The 20,811-nt window shown below is 30.7% G+C and overlaps 5 protein-coding genes across 5 annotated transcripts; 3 read left to right on the top strand and 2 right to left on the bottom strand.

Annotated features, from left to right (window-relative positions):
• Nucleotides 1-745: 745 nt before the first annotated feature.
• Nucleotides 746-2,728, bottom strand: LOC134837148 (cholinesterase 1-like). The gene has a single exon (XM_063852488.1). The coding sequence runs from the start codon at nucleotides 2,716-2,718 to the stop codon at nucleotides 1,078-1,080; it is 1,641 nt and encodes a 546-aa protein (XP_063708558.1). The 5' UTR covers nucleotides 2,719-2,728; the 3' UTR covers nucleotides 746-1,077.
• Nucleotides 2,729-5,975: 3,247 nt separating this feature from the next.
• Nucleotides 5,976-7,204, top strand: LOC134831106 (S-formylglutathione hydrolase). Its single transcript, XM_063844761.1, has 2 exons — nucleotides 5,976-6,860; nucleotides 6,929-7,204. Exons 1-2 carry the CDS (start codon nucleotides 6,177-6,179, stop codon nucleotides 7,142-7,144), a joined length of 900 nt encoding a protein of 299 aa, XP_063700831.1. The 5' UTR covers nucleotides 5,976-6,176; the 3' UTR covers nucleotides 7,145-7,204.
• On the bottom strand, nucleotides 7,147-8,644 carry LOC134831098 (presenilins-associated rhomboid-like protein, mitochondrial). The gene is made up of 4 exons (XM_063844748.1): nucleotides 8,462-8,644; nucleotides 8,239-8,398; nucleotides 7,783-8,083; nucleotides 7,147-7,724 (listed from the first exon to the last, which is right to left on the bottom strand). Exons 1-4 carry the CDS (start codon nucleotides 8,506-8,508, stop codon nucleotides 7,207-7,209), a joined length of 1,026 nt encoding a protein of 341 aa, XP_063700818.1. The 5' UTR covers nucleotides 8,509-8,644; the 3' UTR covers nucleotides 7,147-7,206.
• A 136-nt stretch (nucleotides 8,645-8,780) lies between these two features.
• Nucleotides 8,781-10,161, top strand: LOC134838369 (uncharacterized). Its single transcript, XM_063853884.1, has 3 exons — nucleotides 8,781-8,921; nucleotides 8,977-9,051; nucleotides 9,114-10,161. The coding sequence occupies exons 1-3, from the start codon at nucleotides 8,901-8,903 to the stop codon at nucleotides 10,104-10,106; spliced, it is 1,089 nt and encodes a 362-aa protein (XP_063709954.1). The 5' UTR covers nucleotides 8,781-8,900; the 3' UTR covers nucleotides 10,107-10,161.
• A 755-nt stretch (nucleotides 10,162-10,916) lies between these two features.
• LOC134836674 (uncharacterized) lies at nucleotides 10,917-17,061 on the top strand. Its single transcript, XM_063851855.1, has 5 exons — nucleotides 10,917-11,606; nucleotides 13,055-13,164; nucleotides 13,226-13,358; nucleotides 13,425-13,842; nucleotides 14,110-17,061. Exons 1-5 carry the CDS (start codon nucleotides 11,170-11,172, stop codon nucleotides 16,057-16,059), a joined length of 3,048 nt encoding a protein of 1,015 aa, XP_063707925.1. The 5' UTR covers nucleotides 10,917-11,169; the 3' UTR covers nucleotides 16,060-17,061.
• Nucleotides 17,062-20,811: the final 3,750 nt, after the last annotated feature.

The raw sequence follows: 20,811 nt of genomic DNA on the forward strand, positions 1-20,811 counted from the left end.
ATGGGAGATGAGCAAAATCGCTTTTTATCTTGGATTTGGAGGAATGGGTAAGTTAAAAGATGAACAGACTGAAAGAAAATTAATTTGGAAATGATTTTTTTTTTAGTCAAATTTTGTGGTTTGATGATCTTTTTTGTTAATTTTCAATGGAATGAGATAAAAATTCATTAATTTATCTCATATTTTCTTAGTGATTTTAATTTTTAATTTATTTAGTTAATTTTGTATCAAATTTTAAGTTTTAGAAGAAAGTGTTTGATTATTTTTCAAAATTTTAAATTCAAAATTTTTTAATAATTTAAAATAAATAATTTAATAAATAAAATAAAATAAAATAATTAAATAAATTTAAAAAAAAATAAATGAATAAAAATAAATAAATAATTTAAAATTTTTCCCAATTTTATTTTTTTTCACATTTTAAAAAATGTTTCATAATTTAAGTAAAATCCACAATTTTAATTTTTTTACCGAAGTTAAAAACTAATTAATTAATTTTAATTTTAAGAAATATTTCACATTTTTATAAAATTTTGTTAAAAATTAAAATTTTTTAATGAATTTTGTATCAAAATATTTTTTACCTTCCAAGGAGTATTTTTTTCTCTCTTTGAGTTTTGAAAATTGAGTTTTTGATCAATTTTACCAATTAAAAGAAAATGTTTGATAAATTTTATAATATTTCAAAATGATTTTTTTTTTTTTTTTAGTTTTAAAAATTAAATTTTTTGAGTAATTTTTCTTAAATTTTAGTCCAAAAAAAATCAACAGACTGTCAATTGACATCCAATTTTTCAATTTTGTCACAAACTTTTTTAAAAACTCCTCTTTTTCATTATTTATTAACTTTTCATATTTTTCCTTCTCTCTCCCGTCTCTATACAAATATTTGCCATCGTTCACCCTTCGAGAGAAAAATATAAAAAGGAAAAAAATGAGGAAGAAAACCACTTCAAATAATCTTTCAATGCCTATAATGTTGACAAAAAAGCTGATCAAATTACTTTACTTATCAATTTATTCATCCTTTTAACAAATTTCTTTTTTTTTCTTTTTAGCGACGAAAAAAATGTCCCTTCACAACTCATTTTTGAAGAATTCACAGTATTCGCCTCGGAAATTTTCCTCGACTGAAGTACCCAGTAAATTTATTTGAACATACTTTTTGTCCTTTTCGTCGTACAATGGCCATTTTTGCAGCATATTTCGTCGCACTTCCCCCGTTTTAGCAAAATCTGTCCAATAACCGATCGTTCGTTTCGCCAATAATTTTTCAAAGAGCGAAAATTCGAGTTTGGCATCTTTTCGCAGAGGTTCGCCGAACATAAAAAGAAGTTCTTCGCAATGAGCTGCTCCTAAACCGCGCTGTGCCCACGGCGAATATTTCGCGTGATGCGCAAAAACGTATTTATAGACTTTAGCGCCGTTTTTCGCCAAGCCATCAGCGAAATCGTTCACGGGACAGTCGAGTAACGGGTCTCCGATGGCGCCTTGTGACACTACGTTGAAGTAATTTTTGTTGGTTTTTTCCGCGTAAAAGTCCAGAACTTTTTGTGCCGTGCCTTCGGGGATGTCATGCGATAAAGCGTCAACAACAACATCAAGAACATCTTTCGCATTTTGTTCGGTGACGTTTTGCGGGATGTTTTTCTCATCGACGCCGACTTTCATGAGGAAACTAAACCCATAGACGTCTCCCTCCTCGGATGTCGTACCAATCATCACACTTCGTCCCGTAAAATCAGTCTCCCTTTGCACGGTCCACGGATCTTTTTTGATGAACAATCCATCAATCGTTGGAGGAAATTCCGGTACATCTGGATGTTCTTCGCTTTCAACGAGTTTTTGGGCGTCAACTTCTTGCAAACACTTCAAAAGTACTTCATCGCTACTTGTGTCAGTGCATCCAACTCTGGCAGCGAATTTTTTCGTATTTTCTCGTGCACGTTCATTACTTATCCAACTCCATGGGCAATAAGCAGCACCGCTTTGGACAATCGCGTGTTTAAATAAATCCTTTGAACCTTCAGACAACAGATGAAAACTGATACTTGATCCGCCCGCACTTTGACCATGGATTGTAATTTGATCGGGATCTCCGCCAAAATTCTCAATATTTTCTTTTATCCATTTCAGAGCGAGTTGTTGGTCCAGCAGCGCCAAATTTCCGGGTGCCGTATCTTCGCCCAAATATAAAAATCCCAAATTTGCGACACGATATCCGATGGAAACAGTAACAACTTCGCCGTAATTCGAGAGACATTCCGTGTCGTAAAGATGCATTCGGGTACCGCCACTCGTGAAACTGCCGCCATGAATCCAAACCATCACAGGTAATTTTCCCTCACGTTCCACGGGAGACACGACATTCAAGTACAAACAATCTTCCGACAGGTGTTCGCGATGCAACGTAAAAAGTCCCGGATCCACAGGATCATCGTTCGCCAATTGCTGATGACAGGCATTCGGTTTTTTCTTCGTTTTTAAAATGTCGCTCCAAGGTTCGACGGGCACAGGTCGTTTGTAGCGTAATTCACCCACGGGAGGCTTCGCATAAGGAATTCCGTACCAAGCGTTCGCTTCTTTGCATTTGCCCGGGGTGCGAATGCCTTCAACGGGACCTGTTGATGTCTCAACTATCAAAGATTCGGCTTTGATGAGCAAGAAAACCTCAAAAAGTGATAAAAATATGCAGGAAAATGTGATAAAAAGTCTCATCTTCGCAAGATTTTAAATGAAACTAAAGAAATTTTAGCTGCAAGTCAAGCTTTTTATACAAAATTATTTTTTTCAAGTCAAAAATTTGAAAGACACTATCTAAAAAGTCACGATAATCAACAATTTATCAGGTGACACATGTAAACTTTCGTGTCGCATTGAACTCATTAATTTAAAATTAGTTGCAAAGTCAATTTTTGTTTTGATAATTTTTCGTTAAAAACAAAACTTTTTTACTTTCAAGGTTTTTGACGTCTTTAGAAAGAATCACACACGTGTCAACAATTTTCTCTCTCTAAAATACGATTTTTCGTGCGAAAGATAGAAAAAAACAGAAGAAAATTACTTAACATTGTTATTATGACTGCTGTGAATGAACAAAATAGACGACGAAGAAGTAGCAACAACAAAGCAACTTTTGTTGTTTTAAAATTTTCTTCGGCAACAGCAAAATCATCTTTTGGGACAGGTCAAAACAAAAGGAAAACTTTGTTTCAAGTAAAATATTTAGACGAAGCCCAAAACAGGTGTAAGAAAGTAAAAACTTTGTCCATTTACGTTAAAATATTCCGGCATCTCTGATCTCCTTTATGCTCGCTAAATTGTATGGAAATGACTAACTAACAATGCAAAAATAAATAACAACAAGGCAACAAGGTTTTTTTTGCGTTCTTGGTATGTTTGTATCTACTTACTGTGAATATTGTTTATAATGGTTTTATTTTACACTCAGCGACACTTTTTTTCGTGAAGAAAGTTTTTAAATTTGTTTTTTTGCAGAAAAATTTTGTTTTTTAGTGAGAAATTTGTGTCTCTTGATTTTTATTTAAAATTTTTTTTTCTGAAGCAAATTTAATTTTAATTTTAAATTTTAATTTTAATTTTAATTTTGATTTTAATTTTAATTTTAATTTTAATTTTAATTTTAATTTTAATTTTAATTTTAATTTTAATTTTAATTTTAATTTTAATTTTAATTTTAATTTTAATTTTAATTTTAATTTTAATTTTAATTTTAATTTTAATTTTAATTTTAATTTTAATTTTAATTTTAATTTTAATTTTAATTTTAATTTTAATTTTAATTTTAATTTTAATTTTAATTTTAATTTTAATTTTAATTTTAATTTTAATTTTAATTTTAATTTTAATTTTAATTTTAATTTTAATTTTAATTTTAATTTTAATTTTAATTTTAATTTTAATTTTAATTTTAATTTTAATTTTAATTTTAATTTTAATTTTAATTTTAATTTTAATTTTAATTTTAATTTTAATTTTAATTTTAATTTTAATTTTAATTTTAATTTTAATTTTAATTTTAATTTTAATTTTAATTTTAGTTTTAATTTTACGAAATGCGCTCTAATTAGTTTAATTTGTTCAAAAATTTCACTTTTTTCTCCGCATTCCATATTTTATTACAATTATAAATAAAAATGTTTTCATTCATTCTTTTAACTTTTTGTCGAGAACTTTAAAAAGAAATTTTTTCTCTCTTCTTCAACCGACCAAGAACGTTAATTAGAACAAAAAACACGAAAAAAAGTAACATCTTGTCGCTATAAGTACAACAAATTCCACTCCAACTTTCATTCATTCATTTATTCATCCCGTTATTTATTATTATTTTTTTGTAGGCGCCACAAGTCAGATAAAAAAAAACTTTTTGCAGATCTTTACAAAAAAAAAGGTGTTCAAGGAGTTGTTAAAAATCTTAATTACTGTCAAGTTGGCAATGGAGACCGTGTTTAAAATTTCATCGATATTTGAGGAAATTTTGTTAAATTTTTCATGCGGAGAGAAAAAAAAAAGTTTTTTAAAATTTAAACAAAGCTCAATCAAAAATTTATATTCCGATTGCATTCCTATGCCAAAAATATTTGATAAAATAATTTCGTGTGTGGCCCCGAAAAAGGAGGAGAAACTTTTATAATTGCCGAAAATATTTGCTCAAAAACATTTATCAAATTTAATTTAGCATAAATGATAATAATTGCAAAATGTTCGTCATCATCTCTCATCTCTCGTAGCAGCGGTAGCAACATTCTCTCACATTCACAATATTTTATAATATATCTCGTTAACATACAAACTTAAATGCATCCTCGCACACATAAGCACACATGACTTTTGGAAAATTTAAATTTTATCGCAATTAGTGAGGAATTTTTGATTTTCTCCTCTTTTAGATGATATTAAATATATATGACGACGATGACGGAGTATCGCACCACATATCAACACTCGAGTGATATATATATTAATTTTTTGCTTCTTTTTTCAGCAATAATAAAATATATTAATTTTTTTGCTTCTAGTTTGAGAGCAGAAGCGAAAGTTCACAAGGACTTTTTTAAAAAATGGATCGAAAATTAATATTTTTTTTTGAAGGGTGTGAAGAGAGTTTTAATTTAAAAACTTAATTGCGGCTTTTGAATAGTTTAAAATGTGTGAAAATATGAAAAACTTCACAAATTTTTCTTTGATTTTTAAAAATTATTTATTTTCATAGAAATTTTAATTTTATTTTAAATTAAATTTAAATTATTCATTAATTAAATTATTTATTTTAAATTTAATTATTATTTGAATTAAATAAAAAATATTTACTAAAAATTTTACAATTTTTATTCTGCAAAAAATCCTTAAATCTAATCTAATTAATCCAAACCAAGCAAGAAATTGAACAATTTGTAATTTTTTTCTGAGGACATTATTCTGAATATTTACGAAACTTATCATTTTTTTATTAAAAATGTTACAAAAATGTTAACTTTTAAACTAATTTTTGCAGCTTTGGTCTAAAATGTATAAAATTAAAAAAAATTAATAATAACAAAAAATTTAAAAAAAAATAAAAATAATTAAATAATAAATTAAATTTAAAAAAATAATTATTATTATTTTAAATTATTTAATTAAAAATTAAAATTTATCAATTTCATAGGACTCAAAATTAGTTCCAATTTCAACTGCATTTCTGGATTGGCGGCGCCAAACATGCTATCGACAACCGGAAATGAATGAGTGTGAGGCAATTTTCAAATTATCAATTTAATTCGTCTCACAAAATTTTTTGTATGAAAACGACTGGTTTTTTTTGTATATAATTTAAATAAAATAAAATGCTTATTTTCATTAATTAGCTTATGAATTAATCTTTTTTCAGGCTTTTCAAGTATCACATCATCTCTGACCAACGCCCTGTTAAATTCAATGACCTCTCTGGACATCGTCATCTAATATTAATCCCCCCATAGAAGTTTACATAGGTTATCACACTGCCGGTGTAGTACTCACTTCATATGTTTATCTCCTAAAAAACAATTTTTATTGAATTTGTGTGTTTGTGATCAACACTCTCCGTTCGTTCGTTCGCTCGTTCACATCAAATCAACATAATTTAGCCAAATTACGTTATCATTTTTTCACTCGCAGTAAAATTCGTTCGCACAATGTCATCCGTGGCCTTAAAAGAAGTCTCGTCGAACAAATGTCAAGGCGGCTTCCAGAAAGTTTTCACGCATAATTCCAAAGAAGTGGGATGTGAGATGCGCTTTGGTGTCTATTTGCCGCCGCAAGTGCTGGAGGAACAGAAAAAATGTCCCGTTCTCTTGTGGTTGAGCGGATTGACGTGCACCGAGCAGAATTTCATCTCGAAATCCGGCTTTCAAGAGAGTGCAGCGGAATTTGGATTTATTGTTGTTGCTCCGGATACGTCGCCACGTAATTTGAATCTACCTGGGGAAAGTGATTCGTGGGATTTTGGACAAGGAGCGGGATTTTACGTGGATGCCACTGTCGATCCGTGGAAGAAAAATTATCGCATGTATTCGTACGTGACGAAGGAATTGTTTGATTTGGTAAATGCGAGTTTCCCAACGTTGCCCGAGAAATGGGGAATTTTCGGACACAGCATGGGAGGTCATGGAGCATTGACCTGCTTCTTCAAAAATCCCGAAAAATTCAAAAGTGTCTCGGCTTTTGCTCCAATTTGCAATCCCATCAATTGTCCTTGGGGTCAAAAAGCTTTCGCGGGATATTTGGGCGACAAGGATAAAGAGGCATGGAAGCAATATGACGCTTCTGAGTTAGTAAAAGTCTATAAAGGACACGATGTTGAAATTTTAGTCGATCAAGTAAGTAATTTTTTAAATAAAAATTGGTTAAAAATCGAAATTCATTAAAAAATTTGAATTTTTTTTAGGGAGATGCTGATGACTTTTACAAACAAGGCCAATTATTGCCCGAAAATTTGGTCAAAGCCAGCGATGTCAATGAAAAAGTCTCGTTGAACGTCAAGATGCGTGAAGGATACGATCACTCTTATTACTACATCGCCTCGTTCATCAGCGATCATTTCGAGCATCACAACAAATGGCTCGTCGAAGTCGATGAAACGCTCAAAAAACTCGGCGCTTAAAGTTTTGTTCAACAAAAAGTTCTATTCATCGTCAAATAAAATTCTTTTCTTATACAAAAATCCTAATTTTTCGATACAGGTCCTCTCAGTTTATGCCACTGCTGTACAACCAACTGCCCCTTAGGCCAAACATATTGCGTTCCAAAGTAACACCAAAACAATCCAAAGGCAGCACCGCCCAAATGAGCCGCATGATCGAAAAATTTCCATCCCAAGATGACGCCAGCAAGATCGAGACCCATGATGACTTTGATGGCAGACCCCGCGGAAAACGTAAACATCGGCAAAAACATGATACTCAACTGCGTATCGGGATATTTCGCACAAATGTACGCCAAAATGGTGAGAATTGCTCCGGAAGCGCCCAACGAAAGGCCTGGCTGCATCACAGCTGCTTTGTACATGTAACTGGCGAGAGAGGAAATTACGCCGCCCGTCAGATACACGCCGAGAAATTGTTCGGCGCCTAATGAGGCAACAGCTCCGTTACTGAAACTATGTAGGACGTACATGTTGGCGAATATATGGAACGCAGAGTAGTGACTGAAGGTCGAAAGCAGCATGGGCCAACAAACGGCTCCTATTTTGAAGAAAATTTCGTTAAAAAAAATCATTTTTTTAGATAAAAATGGACTTACTTGCTGCTGGATTCGAAGTAAAATATTTAAGCATGAAGGGTTGTAACCTCGGAACACGCCACAAACCGAACACAATGACGTTTAGAGCGCATAACGGAACGAAAACCTTCTCGCCAGACGATAATTTATTCCATAAGGCAGTTATTTCCCGCTTAAGTTCACTCACTTCCTCTTTTTTGCCGCTCATCTTGTCTTTGATCCACTTGAAATTCGGTGCTGTTTGTAAAATGTGCGATTCCATCCGCGATCGGAGTCTTTCATATTGCAAAATCGAGACTGTGGCGAATGTGGTAACGCTGAACTACAAGAAAAAATAGAATTTCATCATTTTTGAAAAATTTTTATCATAATTTTTTGACAAAAATTGTCTAAAATTGCAATTTTTTGAAAATTTTTGATAATTTTCAATAATTTTGAGACTCAAAATTCGAAAAATTCAATGAAAAATCAACTTACAGCTCCTGTAAAGACAAAAGCCTTCCACACTTTGCTTGGATCGATGTTTCCCGAGTCATGACTCTCAAACGGCAAAAGCTGTTTCGTCTCAGTTTGCCTCGATCGATTACGAAATGACTTTGTTTGGGCCCTAAATTGTTGCAAATATTGATTTCCGCTCCTAAAAAAAGAAATTTCAACTTAGCGAACCGAAATTATTTAACAAAATACGGAAGTAAGTAACCTCGAAAATAGCGCTTCCCTGAGATTTATTAATTGTCGTAGTGCCATCTCTTAATTTCTTGATTTTTAGGCTTTTTAGACTTGATGTCGACGTCTGAATCGGCAATTATAGAGAAATCTTTTAAAATTACACGATTTCTCCGATGGTTTATTTACTTCGTTTCGTCTTTCGAATGTCGTATTGGGTTGATATCAGTCCAGAACACATTTTATGAGAGACATTCAGATGAAATTTGGCTATTTTCGGAGGACTCAAGTCTCTGAATTGACAATTTACGGCAAAATGCGCTTTGATGGAGACTCAAACACTGTCGGAATGTTTTGTTTTTGTTTTTATTTTACGATGCAGTAAAAATAAATCAACGCAAAAGAGAAAATCAATGAACTTTTCACTCAAAATTTGAAGTTTTTCGTGAAAATTCTGTTATTTCAAAGCAAAAATGGAATATTGCGAGGACGAGGTAAGATAATTAATGCTAAAAAAGTATTTAAACTAATAATTTTTTTGATTTTTAGTCGGAACTTGGTCATGGCTCGGCAAAAGAAAAGTTTTACAAATGGAACAAGGATGATATCACAATTTTATTGAACGTAAATTATTTTTTTTTACAAAATTTTGAATTTTTTATAAAGAATTTCAAATTTTTTTTTAGTATTATGAAGATTTCGTTCGAAATTCAGTTTTTTCAAAGAGAAAGCTTTTGTGGATCACTCTTTCGAAGCAACTACAAGAGCACGGAGTTCCCGTAGATGCCGTTCAATGCGAGAATAAATGGAAGGCTCTTTGTCGCGCGTACCGAAATCAATACAAGAGCTTCCAATATCGCGAAATAATCGAAAGAATTCTCAGTTTGAACAATACCGAGAGTCCCTTATTCGGCATTGACAAGGAACCTCCTTCAAAAAAGCAAAAATTAGATGAAAACTTTGAAACGGATGACGATCGCACGCAAAATGTCTGCAAATCGTGGCGTCCTGATGAAGTTGATGCCTTGTTGGATGTCTGGGAAGCAAATATCGCGACACTTTCAACAATGAGCAAGAAGTCTGTGTACGAAAAAGTCGCTGAAATCCTTCGAATGAACGGAATGATCGTCAATGCTTTGAATATCGAGCACAAATGGAAGGGACTTTTGCGGGCACTTCGACGACGGAATTCTCAAAAACAGAAAAAAACTGTCACAGACTTGCGAGTTGAGAAATTATACAAACTCGGGATGTCGTACGAGACAGAATTACCGGAAATTGATGAAGTAACGACGCGTGAAAGTGACGATAATGTTGCTGAAGATGGGACTGAAGGAAATACATATCATACATTAACGACTTCTAAGGCAGGAACGGGCATTTTGACACTTTTGAGAGCTTCAACGGATAATGTTACGGCATTTCCGTTGGTCGAGCAGGAATATGAGTCGCAATATAAACAGGAGTATTCTGATGATAATTTGTCGATGGATTCGGAACAACCGAGACAAACAACTACGGAGATAATCGACGAAAATATGACGTTCGAAGAGCGATTATTGAACTTCTTGAAGGAACAAGAAGAGGCGAACCAAAGACGGCATGAAGAGAAGATGGAACTGAAAAGAAAGAAAATTGGACTGTTAGAAGCTCTTGTTCAATCAAAAAATAAAGATTAAAAAAAATAATTGAATTTAACTTTAAATTGAGTTTTTTTTTCGAATTAAGTTAAATGAATTAACAGTTTGGAATTAAATTAATTTAATTAAAATGTTCAAGTAAAATTAATGAAATAAATAATTTAAAATTAAATTAATTAAAAAATTATTTTAAATTACTTAATTAAAAATTTTCAATTAAATTAATTTAAAAAATAATTTGAAATAAAATTAATAATTTCAAATTATTTTAATTGAATTAAATTAATTTTTAATAATTTATAATTAAATTAATTTAATTAAATTTTTTTATTAAAATATTGAATTAAATTAAATATAAAAAAAATGAAACTATTTAATTAAAAATGTTGGATTAAAATAATAATTTCTAATTAAATTTATTTAATTATTAATTTCAAATAAAATTATTTAAATCAATAATTTCAAATTTAATTTATTTAAAAAATAATTTGAAAAAAAAAATTAATTAAAATTTTTGAATTCAATTATTAATTTAATCTTTAATTAATTTATTTAAAATTTTCAAATTTATTGATTTAAAAAATAATTTGAAATAAAAATTATTTTAATTAAAATTTTTAAATAAATATAATTAATAATTTGAAATTAAATTAATTTAGTTAAAAATTTCGATAGAATTTAAATTATAAAAAAATAAGAATTAAATATTTTTTTAAAATTTTTTGATTAAAAAATGAGAATTCTCGCCCATTGTGATTTTCTTTGACACTTCCACGAAAATTGCTGCATAGTCCGTTATCAGCTGTTTGTCAAACCTCAGCTAACTGCGATGATTTCTTGAGTTTGAGTTCAACGTTGATCGGAGCAACACGTCGCATTTCGTTTGACTCACAATAATTTTCCATTTAGCTACTGCAGAAAATTCTTTCTTGCTCGGAACGTGAACGCGCGACTAAAAATGATGAAAATCAGCTGAAAACTCGTCAAAACCACAAAATTTTTCGTTTGCCATAAGTACGACCTTCAACTACAGAGTGTATATGTGTAAATAGACGAAAAAAAATATTACAAAAAAAAAATTTAAAAAAAAAATCGAAAAAAAATGTCACATTCAAATCCATTTCAACCGTGGAAACCGCATCCTCCGAATTTGTTCAACTCAACCAGTGGGAATTTTATGCAATTCCATCATCATCATGCGATGCCGTCGCCCTCGTCGCAAAATTACTCCGCTGCTGCCCTGCAACTTGGCGGAACGCAAATCGGATTAGATCAAGTGTCGACATCGACTCCTTCCATCTCGTCGTCGTCATCGTCGTCAGTTGCCGGCGCAACATCGACAAATTTCGGCAGCGGAAGCAACAGCAGCACGTCAAGTAATAAAGGAGCACCAAATTATCACAAAATAAATAGCATAGATAAAATGGTCGGCCTTGACAATTTGGTGGATGAACAACTTGATAATTCCTCATCGACGAACGGCATGACGAGAGAGGAGCGGAATAATAAATGGAGGCAATTTGCCGAGAAAAATATAAGGTCAGTTCTAATTTTCTTTTTTTTTTTGCTTGAATCCATCAAAAGTTCTTCCTTATAATGAAATCTGCATCGCGACGATTTTTTTCTATATTTTATTTTATTATTTTCGTATACATAAAAAAAAAGTGAATACCAAAAAAAAATTTTTTTTTGTATAATCGTTCGTCGTTCTGTTATGTGTATTTGTTATTTATTTACTCAAACCACCACAAAAGCTAATCTCAAGGCGAAGATTTTTTGGAAATATTAAGGGGACCAGACGTCTCCTTCGCGTTACTTTTCTTATTAATTTCGGTAGTAGCTGCACTGTCTCCCGTATGCGTTTCAGCATATTCGGTCACACTTTTGAATATGATTAAATTTGGTGTGCAGACAACGATGGTTAATTATTATTATCAGTCAGAGGAGATAGAGAAATATTCAGACAATTTTTTTGTATTTATTTATTTTTGTAAAAACAAATTATTCTGATTAAATGTTTGTGACGAATTAATTGCATTGCAATTTTTTGGTAGATTTTGTGAAATTTATTCATTTTTTGAGCAAATTTCAAAGTTTTTTCTTTTCTATAATTTGTAAAAAAAATATTTAAAAATTTAATATAAGAAATTTTTCAATTAAAAAATTTATTAAAAAATATTTTTAAGTTTTTTAAGTCGGTTAAAATATCAAAAAAAAAAAATAAATAATATGAAACAATAAAAAAAATTAATATATCAAAAATAATTAAATAACTTTTAATTTTATTTAAAAATTTATTAATTAAAAAAAATTGTTTAATTAAAATTTTAAAACTAAAAAAAGAATAACATGAAAATTTTTATTTAATTTAATATATTTAAATTTTTAATAAAATTCTTGAAAAATTTACAAAAATATTTATCAAAGAAATATTAATAAAAATTTTCAAAAAAAAATATTTTTTTTAATTTAAAAATTTGACAATTTTTTGTTAAAAAAATAAATTATTTTATTAAAATTTATTTAATTTAGATTTAAAAAATTATAATAAAATGCACTTTCGTGTTTTAAAAAATTTCGAAAGACTTTTAGACCTTAGTTTATTTTAAAAATGACCGATAAACAAATTTCGTCAAGAACAAAATACGCAAATAAACAAAATATAAACTAAAGATGACACAAAAAAAACCATCATAATATTTTTTTTTCTAAGTCCACACTCTAACATGCATTGATAACGATGTTGTTTTTATTATGTTTTAATTTTTTTTTACTATCAACCAAACTACAAAGTGTCGTAAGAATCGTAATGAGCAAATATTTTTATTTTTTTTAAGCACATGCAATTATTTTTTCCGTTCTCTCGTGTTTCTCTCTCTGCGATATCTACGTCGTCACGTCTACATTTTCTAGACTACAGGCACGCGTGTGCTTAGATTTCGACGTATCAATAAAATAAATAAAACAATTACAACTTTGTATTGCAGTGACGCAGCGAAGCAACAAATTCTCCATATACTCGAGAAAATAGCGCAATTATCGCCCACGGAAAAGCTACTTTTGTACCTGAGATTGCCAGGAGGATATCCGGAAACAGGTAAAATTCCTTTTCTTTCCTTTTAATTTGAAAATTTTTCAAAAATTTCCCTTTTTTGCAGATCCACTGCGTCAAAGCCAAAACCCCCTCGGACAACGTTCTGAAATAAATCACACCATAAACTGGGTTAAATCTCATCTGGAGCACGATGATAACGTGTCGATACCGAAACAAGATGTCTACGATGATTATACGTAAGTTTCTGACTCTGTTTATTTATTTTGCGAAAAAATATTTCAAAGTTTTCCATGATTCTTAAGGGCATATTGCACGCGAGTCAATATCAAACCCCTTTCAACGGCGGATTTCGGTAAAGTTATGAAGCAAGTGTTCCCGAATATCCGACCTCGTCGACTGGGAACGCGCGGAAATTCTCGCTATTGTTACGCTGCCATGCGAAAAGCCACAAAACTCGAGTGCCCGATGTTGCCGGAGATCGGAAGTAGCAATTCTGTGAAGAAAGACGAAGGAGGTTTTGACTTTCAAACGCACGAAAACTCGTGGCGAACCGTGAAAAGTTGGGCTGAAGGCTTGTTAAGTGAGGAATTTGACTCGCTGGAAACACTTGCGGGACATATTAACAAACAGCATTTGAACTCACCGGCGAGCATTAGTTCTCGGCAGCTGTTACAAAAGAAATTGCTTCAAAAAGAGTTGAAGGAGAAGAAGAAATTGAATGTAAGTTTTAAACTTTTTTTTAAATTTTTATTTTTTTTATTTCAATTTTTTTTAATTTTTTAAAAATTTTATTTTTCAAAAAAAAAGTCCCAACTTTTTAAATAATTTTTTTTTAATATTTTATTTTTTTAATTAAATAAAAAAATTAATTTAATTTAATAATTTATTTACTATTTTTTTTTTTTCATAAAAAAATTCTTAATTATAATTTTTTGAAAATTTTAAGTGTATGTTAAGTTGAAAATTAATAATTTTTTCGAATTTTAGGAAAATTCAATGAAAAAACGACGCAAAAAACGAAGGAAACTGTCATCGCAGTCTGAGAATTTCGATGAAAATTCCAAAAATGAGCCCGAAAACTCGCAAGGTAGCAAGTCACCGCTAATAAAACGCGAAATAAACGAGAAAAGTAGCGATGAACGACCAATCAAAAGTCCGAAAAAATTCGTGCAACCGCACGCATCGTCAACAATAGTGAAACGTGCCTCAAATCTCATCAAACAAATGGACAACGAAGATGAGGAAAACGATGATTGTGGCGGAAACGAAGAGAATCAGCCACTGCAGCAGCAGCAGCAACAACAACAAACACAACAGGGAACCACAGGCCTTAAGAAAATAAGACTTACACCAAGAACTGATTTTGGAAGTATTTCTACGACAAATGCGACAGCGCCAACAACGACAAGTAGCTTAGAAAGTGGCCCCAATGACGAAATTCAGATGCCGTTGTCGCGCGAACGCATGATTAGCCTTTGTACTATCAATAAGGACGAGCTTGGATGTTACCTGCCCGACTTGAGTGCGACAGAAAATGACGCGGAGGAAAATTCGCAGGATCAGGAAGTTGAATTAATGCAAATTTTTCAGGCGGAAGGTAAGACAAATAGTGCCCAAATGGGCAACAACAATTTTTGTAACGGAAATAATGTAATGAATAACAATAATGTGAACCATACCAACGGCAAAAGTCACCACAGTAGCATTCCAGTGTTAGAAAATTATCAATTGCAACCAAATAGTAGTGTTAGTAGTAGTCAAATGCGACACCCGGTTGTGTCGTCGCAGCAAAAGGAACTCAATGAGTTACGGAGTGTCTTGCAAATGATGCCAAATAACAATTCGACGGCACAAAATGTCTGTTCTGACATGCTATCGATGATGTCACAGCTCCATTCGAAGGATACCCGTTCGTATTCGATCTACCAACGGAAGCTGATGGGTCAAAATTTCCCCTCAAACACTCACAAAAACACTTTTGTGCCCATTCAGCAAGGTCCCGTTTCGAATGTGATGCATCGTCCGCACGATACGAGTCCTTTTGTGTCGCCGCGAGCAACTCCCATCGCCAAAACCAAACGAAATCCCAATTTAGCACCTTTGCAAATGGTCCAAAAGAACGCCGGAATCGTTCTCGGCGCGCACAATACGGCTTTCACGCGTCCCAATCACTTTAAACAAGAGTTACCGGCATCCGCGCCTTCTAGTCCCTCGTTATGCGGCACATTTCGTTATTTTAGCGGGCAACCCGCAAACACCGCATCAACAATTTATCACGATCAATCGTCGTCGCGATCTCAAAGTGTCCCACTGCATCAACTACAAGCCCAGGAAGACTATTCCGCGTATTCTTCCGCTTGTAACAGCGTGAATCCGACACCCGTTCCCTCCGAATTTCACGATTTTGACGAACAACAAAACACTTTGCTGGAAATGTTTTCGTCCGAATCGGGAGTTGTGCCGAATATCAAGATGGAAAATGACTTTGCGGCAGAATTTTTAGACACGGACGAGGTATCGTCGACAATCGATATGCAAGAACTGCTGCCCGATAGCAGCAAAATGTCACTCATGTCACGCTCAGTTCCTAATACTCCGCTTCCGTGCACCTACAATAGCATTAATAACAATCACATCGGCAAAGAACAGCAAAATTTGATGAATGGCATGGCGAAATATGCGCAATCGGTGCCAACGACGCCCGTTCCCGTGGGAAATGCATTCCGTTATACGCCGCCAGCGACGCGCGATTATCTAATAAGTGGGTATAACAATCATTTGGGCGACGCAAAGATGACGGAAAAGGTCGATCAGGCCCCATTGTCAGCGAATTCGTCGTTTTTGGGCACAACCGAGCAAAATTCGCTCGATTATCGACCCAGTTCCGTGGCGAACGATCCCATTATCGAATCAGACATCTTCAATGAGATGGCTTAGATTTAATTGTGTGTGTGTGCCGTGTGACAAAAACAACGATAACAAAAATCTAATCAAGATAAAGAGCATTGGCTTATCTTTCACCGCGCCGCCATCCGAGACGTAAAAAAAAACAACAAAAACACGTGAAATTTTTGAAATTTTGAATCCGCAAAAGGTCATTTTGCGCTAAAATTGCTCGTTTTACGTCACTTTTCGATAAAAAGTCGAACGAATGGCACGTGTCGCCCTTTTTTCTCGTATGCACCATACAACGCGCCAGTTCGCCTTGAAGAACCAACAAGTGTATCTTTTCTTGCGATATAATGCAATAAAAATACTTAATCATACCTAAATGCATTGCGAGCCAACGATACACCGCAACATTGTTGCATTTAAATACGTAATATTTTTTTTTATTACAAAACGTTCCTACTTCAAACGATGACCATAAATATTTAATGGATGTGCAAATGATTTAATTAGCGATCGATCCACGGAATCGGAAATTTGTAGACAAAATTTTGTTTGGCAAACTATTTTCGTTTATAACTCGTTCCGACGAACCCTTATCATCGAGCGTTTTTATTTTTGTTATTATCATCAAAAAAAAACTAAGCAGATAAGACAACTTCAACTCTCGAGTATTTGTGGAAATTTCCTCGGTGATTAATTTGATAAAATCCGTTTCGGGTTATTTATAAATATTTTTTTTCGTGACAAGAACCCGAGAGAAATTGAACTGAAAAACAACAAATATTTGTGACAAGTTGTTTTTTCGATCAACTTTAAATAGTTTTTGACGATGATGAGTAATTGTAATAATTTCTTACATCAGTTATTTTGAGCTCAGATGAATTTTTTGGCAAGGCGAACGACTTTAATGGAAGACAAAGTAGTAGAAAAAACATTTAAATGTGATTTTTTGTTGATAATTGATGAGATTTTTGTCTTTTGTTTATTTAATTAGACCCTTAAAAAAATTTTATTGTTTATTTTGAAGAAAAAAATAATTTCATTTTTGGTCAGGATTTTTAAAATTTATTTTCTGCAATGAGAAAAAATTCAAAAATATTTTTGAATAATAAATTCAAAAATAAATTAAATTAAAATATTTTTCAAATTTACAAAAAAAAATTGTCTAAAAAATTAAAAATTTTGGCCAATTTAAAAGAAATATATTTATTAAAAAAAAAATTAATTAAATTAATTTTTAAAAAAATAAATAAATTTTTAATATTTAAATTAAATTTCAGTATTTTAAAAATTTTAATTAAATAAATATAAAAAAAATAATTAAAAAATATTTTTTCAAAAAATTATTAAATTGAAAAATTTCAAAAAAGCAAAAAAAATACTTTGTAAATAAATAAAATCTGAAGTTTCAAAAATTTTAAATTAAAAAAATAATTTTATGAAACATTTTAATCCCAAAAATTAAATATTTTTAAATTGATTATTTATTTACAAAATAATATTATTAAATTATTTTTCAAATTATTTATTTAATTATTTTTTTTTTAATTTTTTTAATAGAGTTTTAATACTTAAATTTTACAAATTTTATTTAAAATTTTATAAAAATTATTTGGTCAATTAATTAAAATTAAATTTCATGTTAAAAATTATTCTCAAAAAGTTCAAAATAACAATTTTCTTTAAGAAAAGTTCAAATCTCATCAGCATGTCAAAATATTTACATGAAACTACTAACCTTAATCTTTCACAAGAAATCAGATTTTAATCTATATCTAAGCATTATGTCTGTTATTTTCATCGTGCTCGTTGATGTAAGTAATCTGCAACTTACAAAAGTGTTATTTTATTGTATTTTTATGTCACATCTAGAAATTTATTGCTCTTCCATAAATTACATGAAGCACTCGTTTGTACGTGTCAACAACAACAACGACGCAGACAAGTGTCATTCTCGTCATTAAACGGAAAATTAAAGTGCATTAGATCGTAAAATGCGCTTTTCGACAATGTCTGTCGTTCGTGTTTGCATTGAGTCATCATCGCTTGAAGTGACCATCGGAATAAAATTCTCCATTTTGAAGAAATTTCCATAAACGTCGAAGAACGCCTTCGTGCCACTCGAGTTGTGACGCTTACCGTTCTCGTTCAAACTCAAGTTCAGGGTTACACACGTGGCAAGAAATATGTAATCTCACTCTCTTGCTCATTTGCTCGTAGGTGCCGGCAATGCAAACACACACACCGGCAAAAACTGCCATTCCGTCGATTACATTGTAGCACAAATTGTGCAATCGTTGTCGTTCCGTACGGCAAAATGCATTTAGAAAAAAAAAACTAAGCGTGTGCAAGTCGTTAAATGCTGATGTAAAAAGTTATCTGTGTTTATTCTATACTTTTCCCTATGTCGGTATGTAATCTGAAAATGTGCCGATGAATGTAAAATGTGTAATAAATGTGTTTGTTTTCACATTTTGTGCATCGATGTTAACAATGTTACAACAAAAACACGTCGGGGTATTAGCCTGAGCTGCAGTAACCTTGACAAAATCTCTCGAGAGAATGCACATGAGTGACATGCCAGACGTCTCCATACTTCACATCACACACACGCGATTGATGATTTTTCTTAATTTTTTTTTTTCAAAATTTGTCGCGTCTTGCTAAAAATAAATTTCAGTCAAATTAATTAGCAAACCATTATCAACACAATCTCTGGATATTTATACCGATAATTAACATGAAACATAGAAAATGATTGTGAAAGCCCCGCTATATACTCTTCATTCACTTATCACCCCGTAAACAAAAATCTGTACCTGTTCCTTGTGTAGAAAAAAAAATGTTTTTTTACAAAAAAAAAACAAATTGATAAAATAAATAAATGTCTATTAATAGAAACGTTAAAAAAAGTAAATGAAATTAGGCAAAACGAATTAAATTTAAAACAAACAAAAAGTGCAAATTAATTGTTTAGAAAAAAAATGATGATAAATATATTTGTGACATGCAAAATTATTGTTAATTGTATAAAATTAAATTAAAAAAAAATATTTGGAGTAAAAAAAAATAATAATTAGTCAATTTTATAGTCAAATCCTTTTTATTTATAAAAAAATAATAAGGATAAAAAATCTTTCTTCCCTATCGCCTTTAAGGTTTTTCAAATTGAATTTCGAGACCAAAAAAAAAACTTCTAAAATTTTTGCAAAAATAAAAAAAATCATTTTCTACACAAAAGATTTTATAGATTTTAAATAGATGAAAAAAAAAATTCAGAAAGCCTTCATTTTTTATTAAAAAAAAAAATAAAGAAATCACGAGGCCATGAAATCTTTTGATAAGTCTTAGAATAAATAATGATAATATTAAGACAATTTTTGAAAATGATCTTAGAAAACAAAAAAAAATAGATGAAATTAAATGAGCTGTAAAAATAACTTCAGAGCGTTTAATATTTTTTTTCAATTTAAATACAAAAAAAATATTTAAATTTTTTAATAATAATTTAATTTTAAAAGAAATTCAAAATTAGGCCAAAATATATTTTAAAAAATAATAATTTTTTAAAATAATAATTATTTTTTCAAAAAAAAAAAAATATATTTTTATAGTTGAAACGCTCTGTATGTTATAGTACATATTAAAATTTTTCAAAAAATTATTTAAATAAGAAAAATAGTCATAGAATTAATTCAAACAAATATAATACAAATTAATTATAATACAAACAAAAACAAAAAATTATTTTTAGTACAAGATTAAATTTAGTTAAATTAAAAAAAAAATAATTAAATTAAATTAGTAAAAAAAATAAATTTTTTGTTATAAAAAAATTAGATAAAAATTATGAAAATATTATGTGTTAAAAAAAATATTTATAAACGCCTACAAAAATAATTAAAATAAAAAATAATATAAAATGTTACAAATTCTGTTTTTATGTTAATTTTAGAGATATATGTTACTAATATTATTATATAAATATTCAATGCGTCGCACAGATGACCGGTTATGATAATAATTGTTATTAAATATTAATTGCATTAAGTTAATCAATTATCATTATTATATTATTCGTACGTCTATTAATTGTATATCTATTCTACTATAGTGTTTCGAAAAAAAAAACAAAAATATTGATAAGAAAAATCTTAAAATATAAATACAAAAAAATGAAACAATTTTGACACTCAGATGGATCAAAAAACACAAAAATAGCAAAGAAAAAAAAACGTGTGAGAGAATAACAACTGAATAAACGACATGATCATAAGATTGACGTAAAATAAATTGAATTGCGTTTTATTTTTACTTAATTTTAATTTAATTTACGATAAAAATTTCTATTTTTAGTCGATTTTTGGCGAAATTGTTTGAACAACTGCTAAAAATATTCCATTGTTGACTTTACCTGCGTGTGGAGTTTGTTTTAGAAAGCTAAAAATAAGATCTAAAATAAAGATGGAGCTCGTGTATCGCAAAAATAGGTTTGTTTGAACAACTGGTAATTACGGTATGTCATCCAAGTAGTCGAGAATTTTTGACAAACAAAGATTTTTCTGTGGAAAAAATGGCTTTTCGACGAATTTCGTATCTTTCGAGCATTAGACAGTTCAAGAATTCCTCGTTAAAGTTCCTGTTCAAGGCACGCGAGCCAAAATGTCCCGGCGAAGAGTTCGAACCAGTTGTTGAAAAATCATCTCCTCCAGCAGAAAAGACTTTTGAATACGAGCCCGGTCCAATGACGCCTTTGAAACGCAAACAAATCCACTTTCAGAAAAAGGATGGATTGCC

Source organism: Culicoides brevitarsis, chromosome 1 (genome assembly GCF_036172545.1).
Source record: "Culicoides brevitarsis isolate CSIRO-B50_1 chromosome 1, AGI_CSIRO_Cbre_v1, whole genome shotgun sequence".
Lineage (NCBI taxonomy): Eukaryota > Metazoa > Arthropoda > Insecta > Diptera > Ceratopogonidae > Culicoides > Culicoides brevitarsis.

What these genes read in the sequence shown, in the direction of transcription:
- LOC134837148 (XM_063852488.1), bottom strand. Translation starts at nt 2,718, where the DNA reads ATGAGACTTTTTATCACATTTTCCTGCATATTTTTATCACTTTTTGAG.
- LOC134831106 (XM_063844761.1), top strand. Translation starts at nt 6,177, where the DNA reads ATGTCATCCGTGGCCTTAAAAGAAGTCTCGTCGAACAAATGTCAAGGC. An exon ending in TTGAAATTTTAGTCGATCAA is followed by an intron (nt 6,861 to 6,928) that starts GTAAGTAATTTT and finishes AATTTTTTTTAG; the next exon opens with GGAGATGCTGATGACTTTTA.
- LOC134831098 (XM_063844748.1), bottom strand. Translation starts at nt 8,508, where the DNA reads ATGGCACTACGACAATTAATAAATCTCAGGGAAGCGCTATTTTCGAG. An exon ending in CTTTTGTCTTTACAGGAGCT is followed by an intron (nt 8,084 to 8,238) that starts GTAAGTTGATTT and finishes TTTTTCTTGTAG; the next exon opens with TTCAGCGTTACCACATTCGC. An exon ending in TACTTCGAATCCAGCAGCAA is followed by an intron (nt 7,725 to 7,782) that starts GTAAGTCCATTT and finishes TCTTCAAAATAG; the next exon opens with GAGCCGTTTGTTGGCCCATG.
- LOC134838369 (XM_063853884.1), top strand. Translation starts at nt 8,901, where the DNA reads ATGGAATATTGCGAGGACGAG. An exon ending in TGGAATATTGCGAGGACGAG is followed by an intron (nt 8,922 to 8,976) that starts GTAAGATAATTA and finishes TTTGATTTTTAG; the next exon opens with TCGGAACTTGGTCATGGCTC. An exon ending in ATATCACAATTTTATTGAAC is followed by an intron (nt 9,052 to 9,113) that starts GTAAATTATTTT and finishes ATTTTTTTTTAG; the next exon opens with TATTATGAAGATTTCGTTCG.
- LOC134836674 (XM_063851855.1), top strand. Translation starts at nt 11,170, where the DNA reads ATGTCACATTCAAATCCATTTCAACCGTGGAAACCGCATCCTCCGAAT. An exon ending in AGGAGGATATCCGGAAACAG is followed by an intron (nt 13,165 to 13,225) that starts GTAAAATTCCTT and finishes CCTTTTTTGCAG; the next exon opens with ATCCACTGCGTCAAAGCCAA. An exon ending in AGGAGAAGAAGAAATTGAAT is followed by an intron (nt 13,843 to 14,109) that starts GTAAGTTTTAAA and finishes TTCGAATTTTAG; the next exon opens with GAAAATTCAATGAAAAAACG.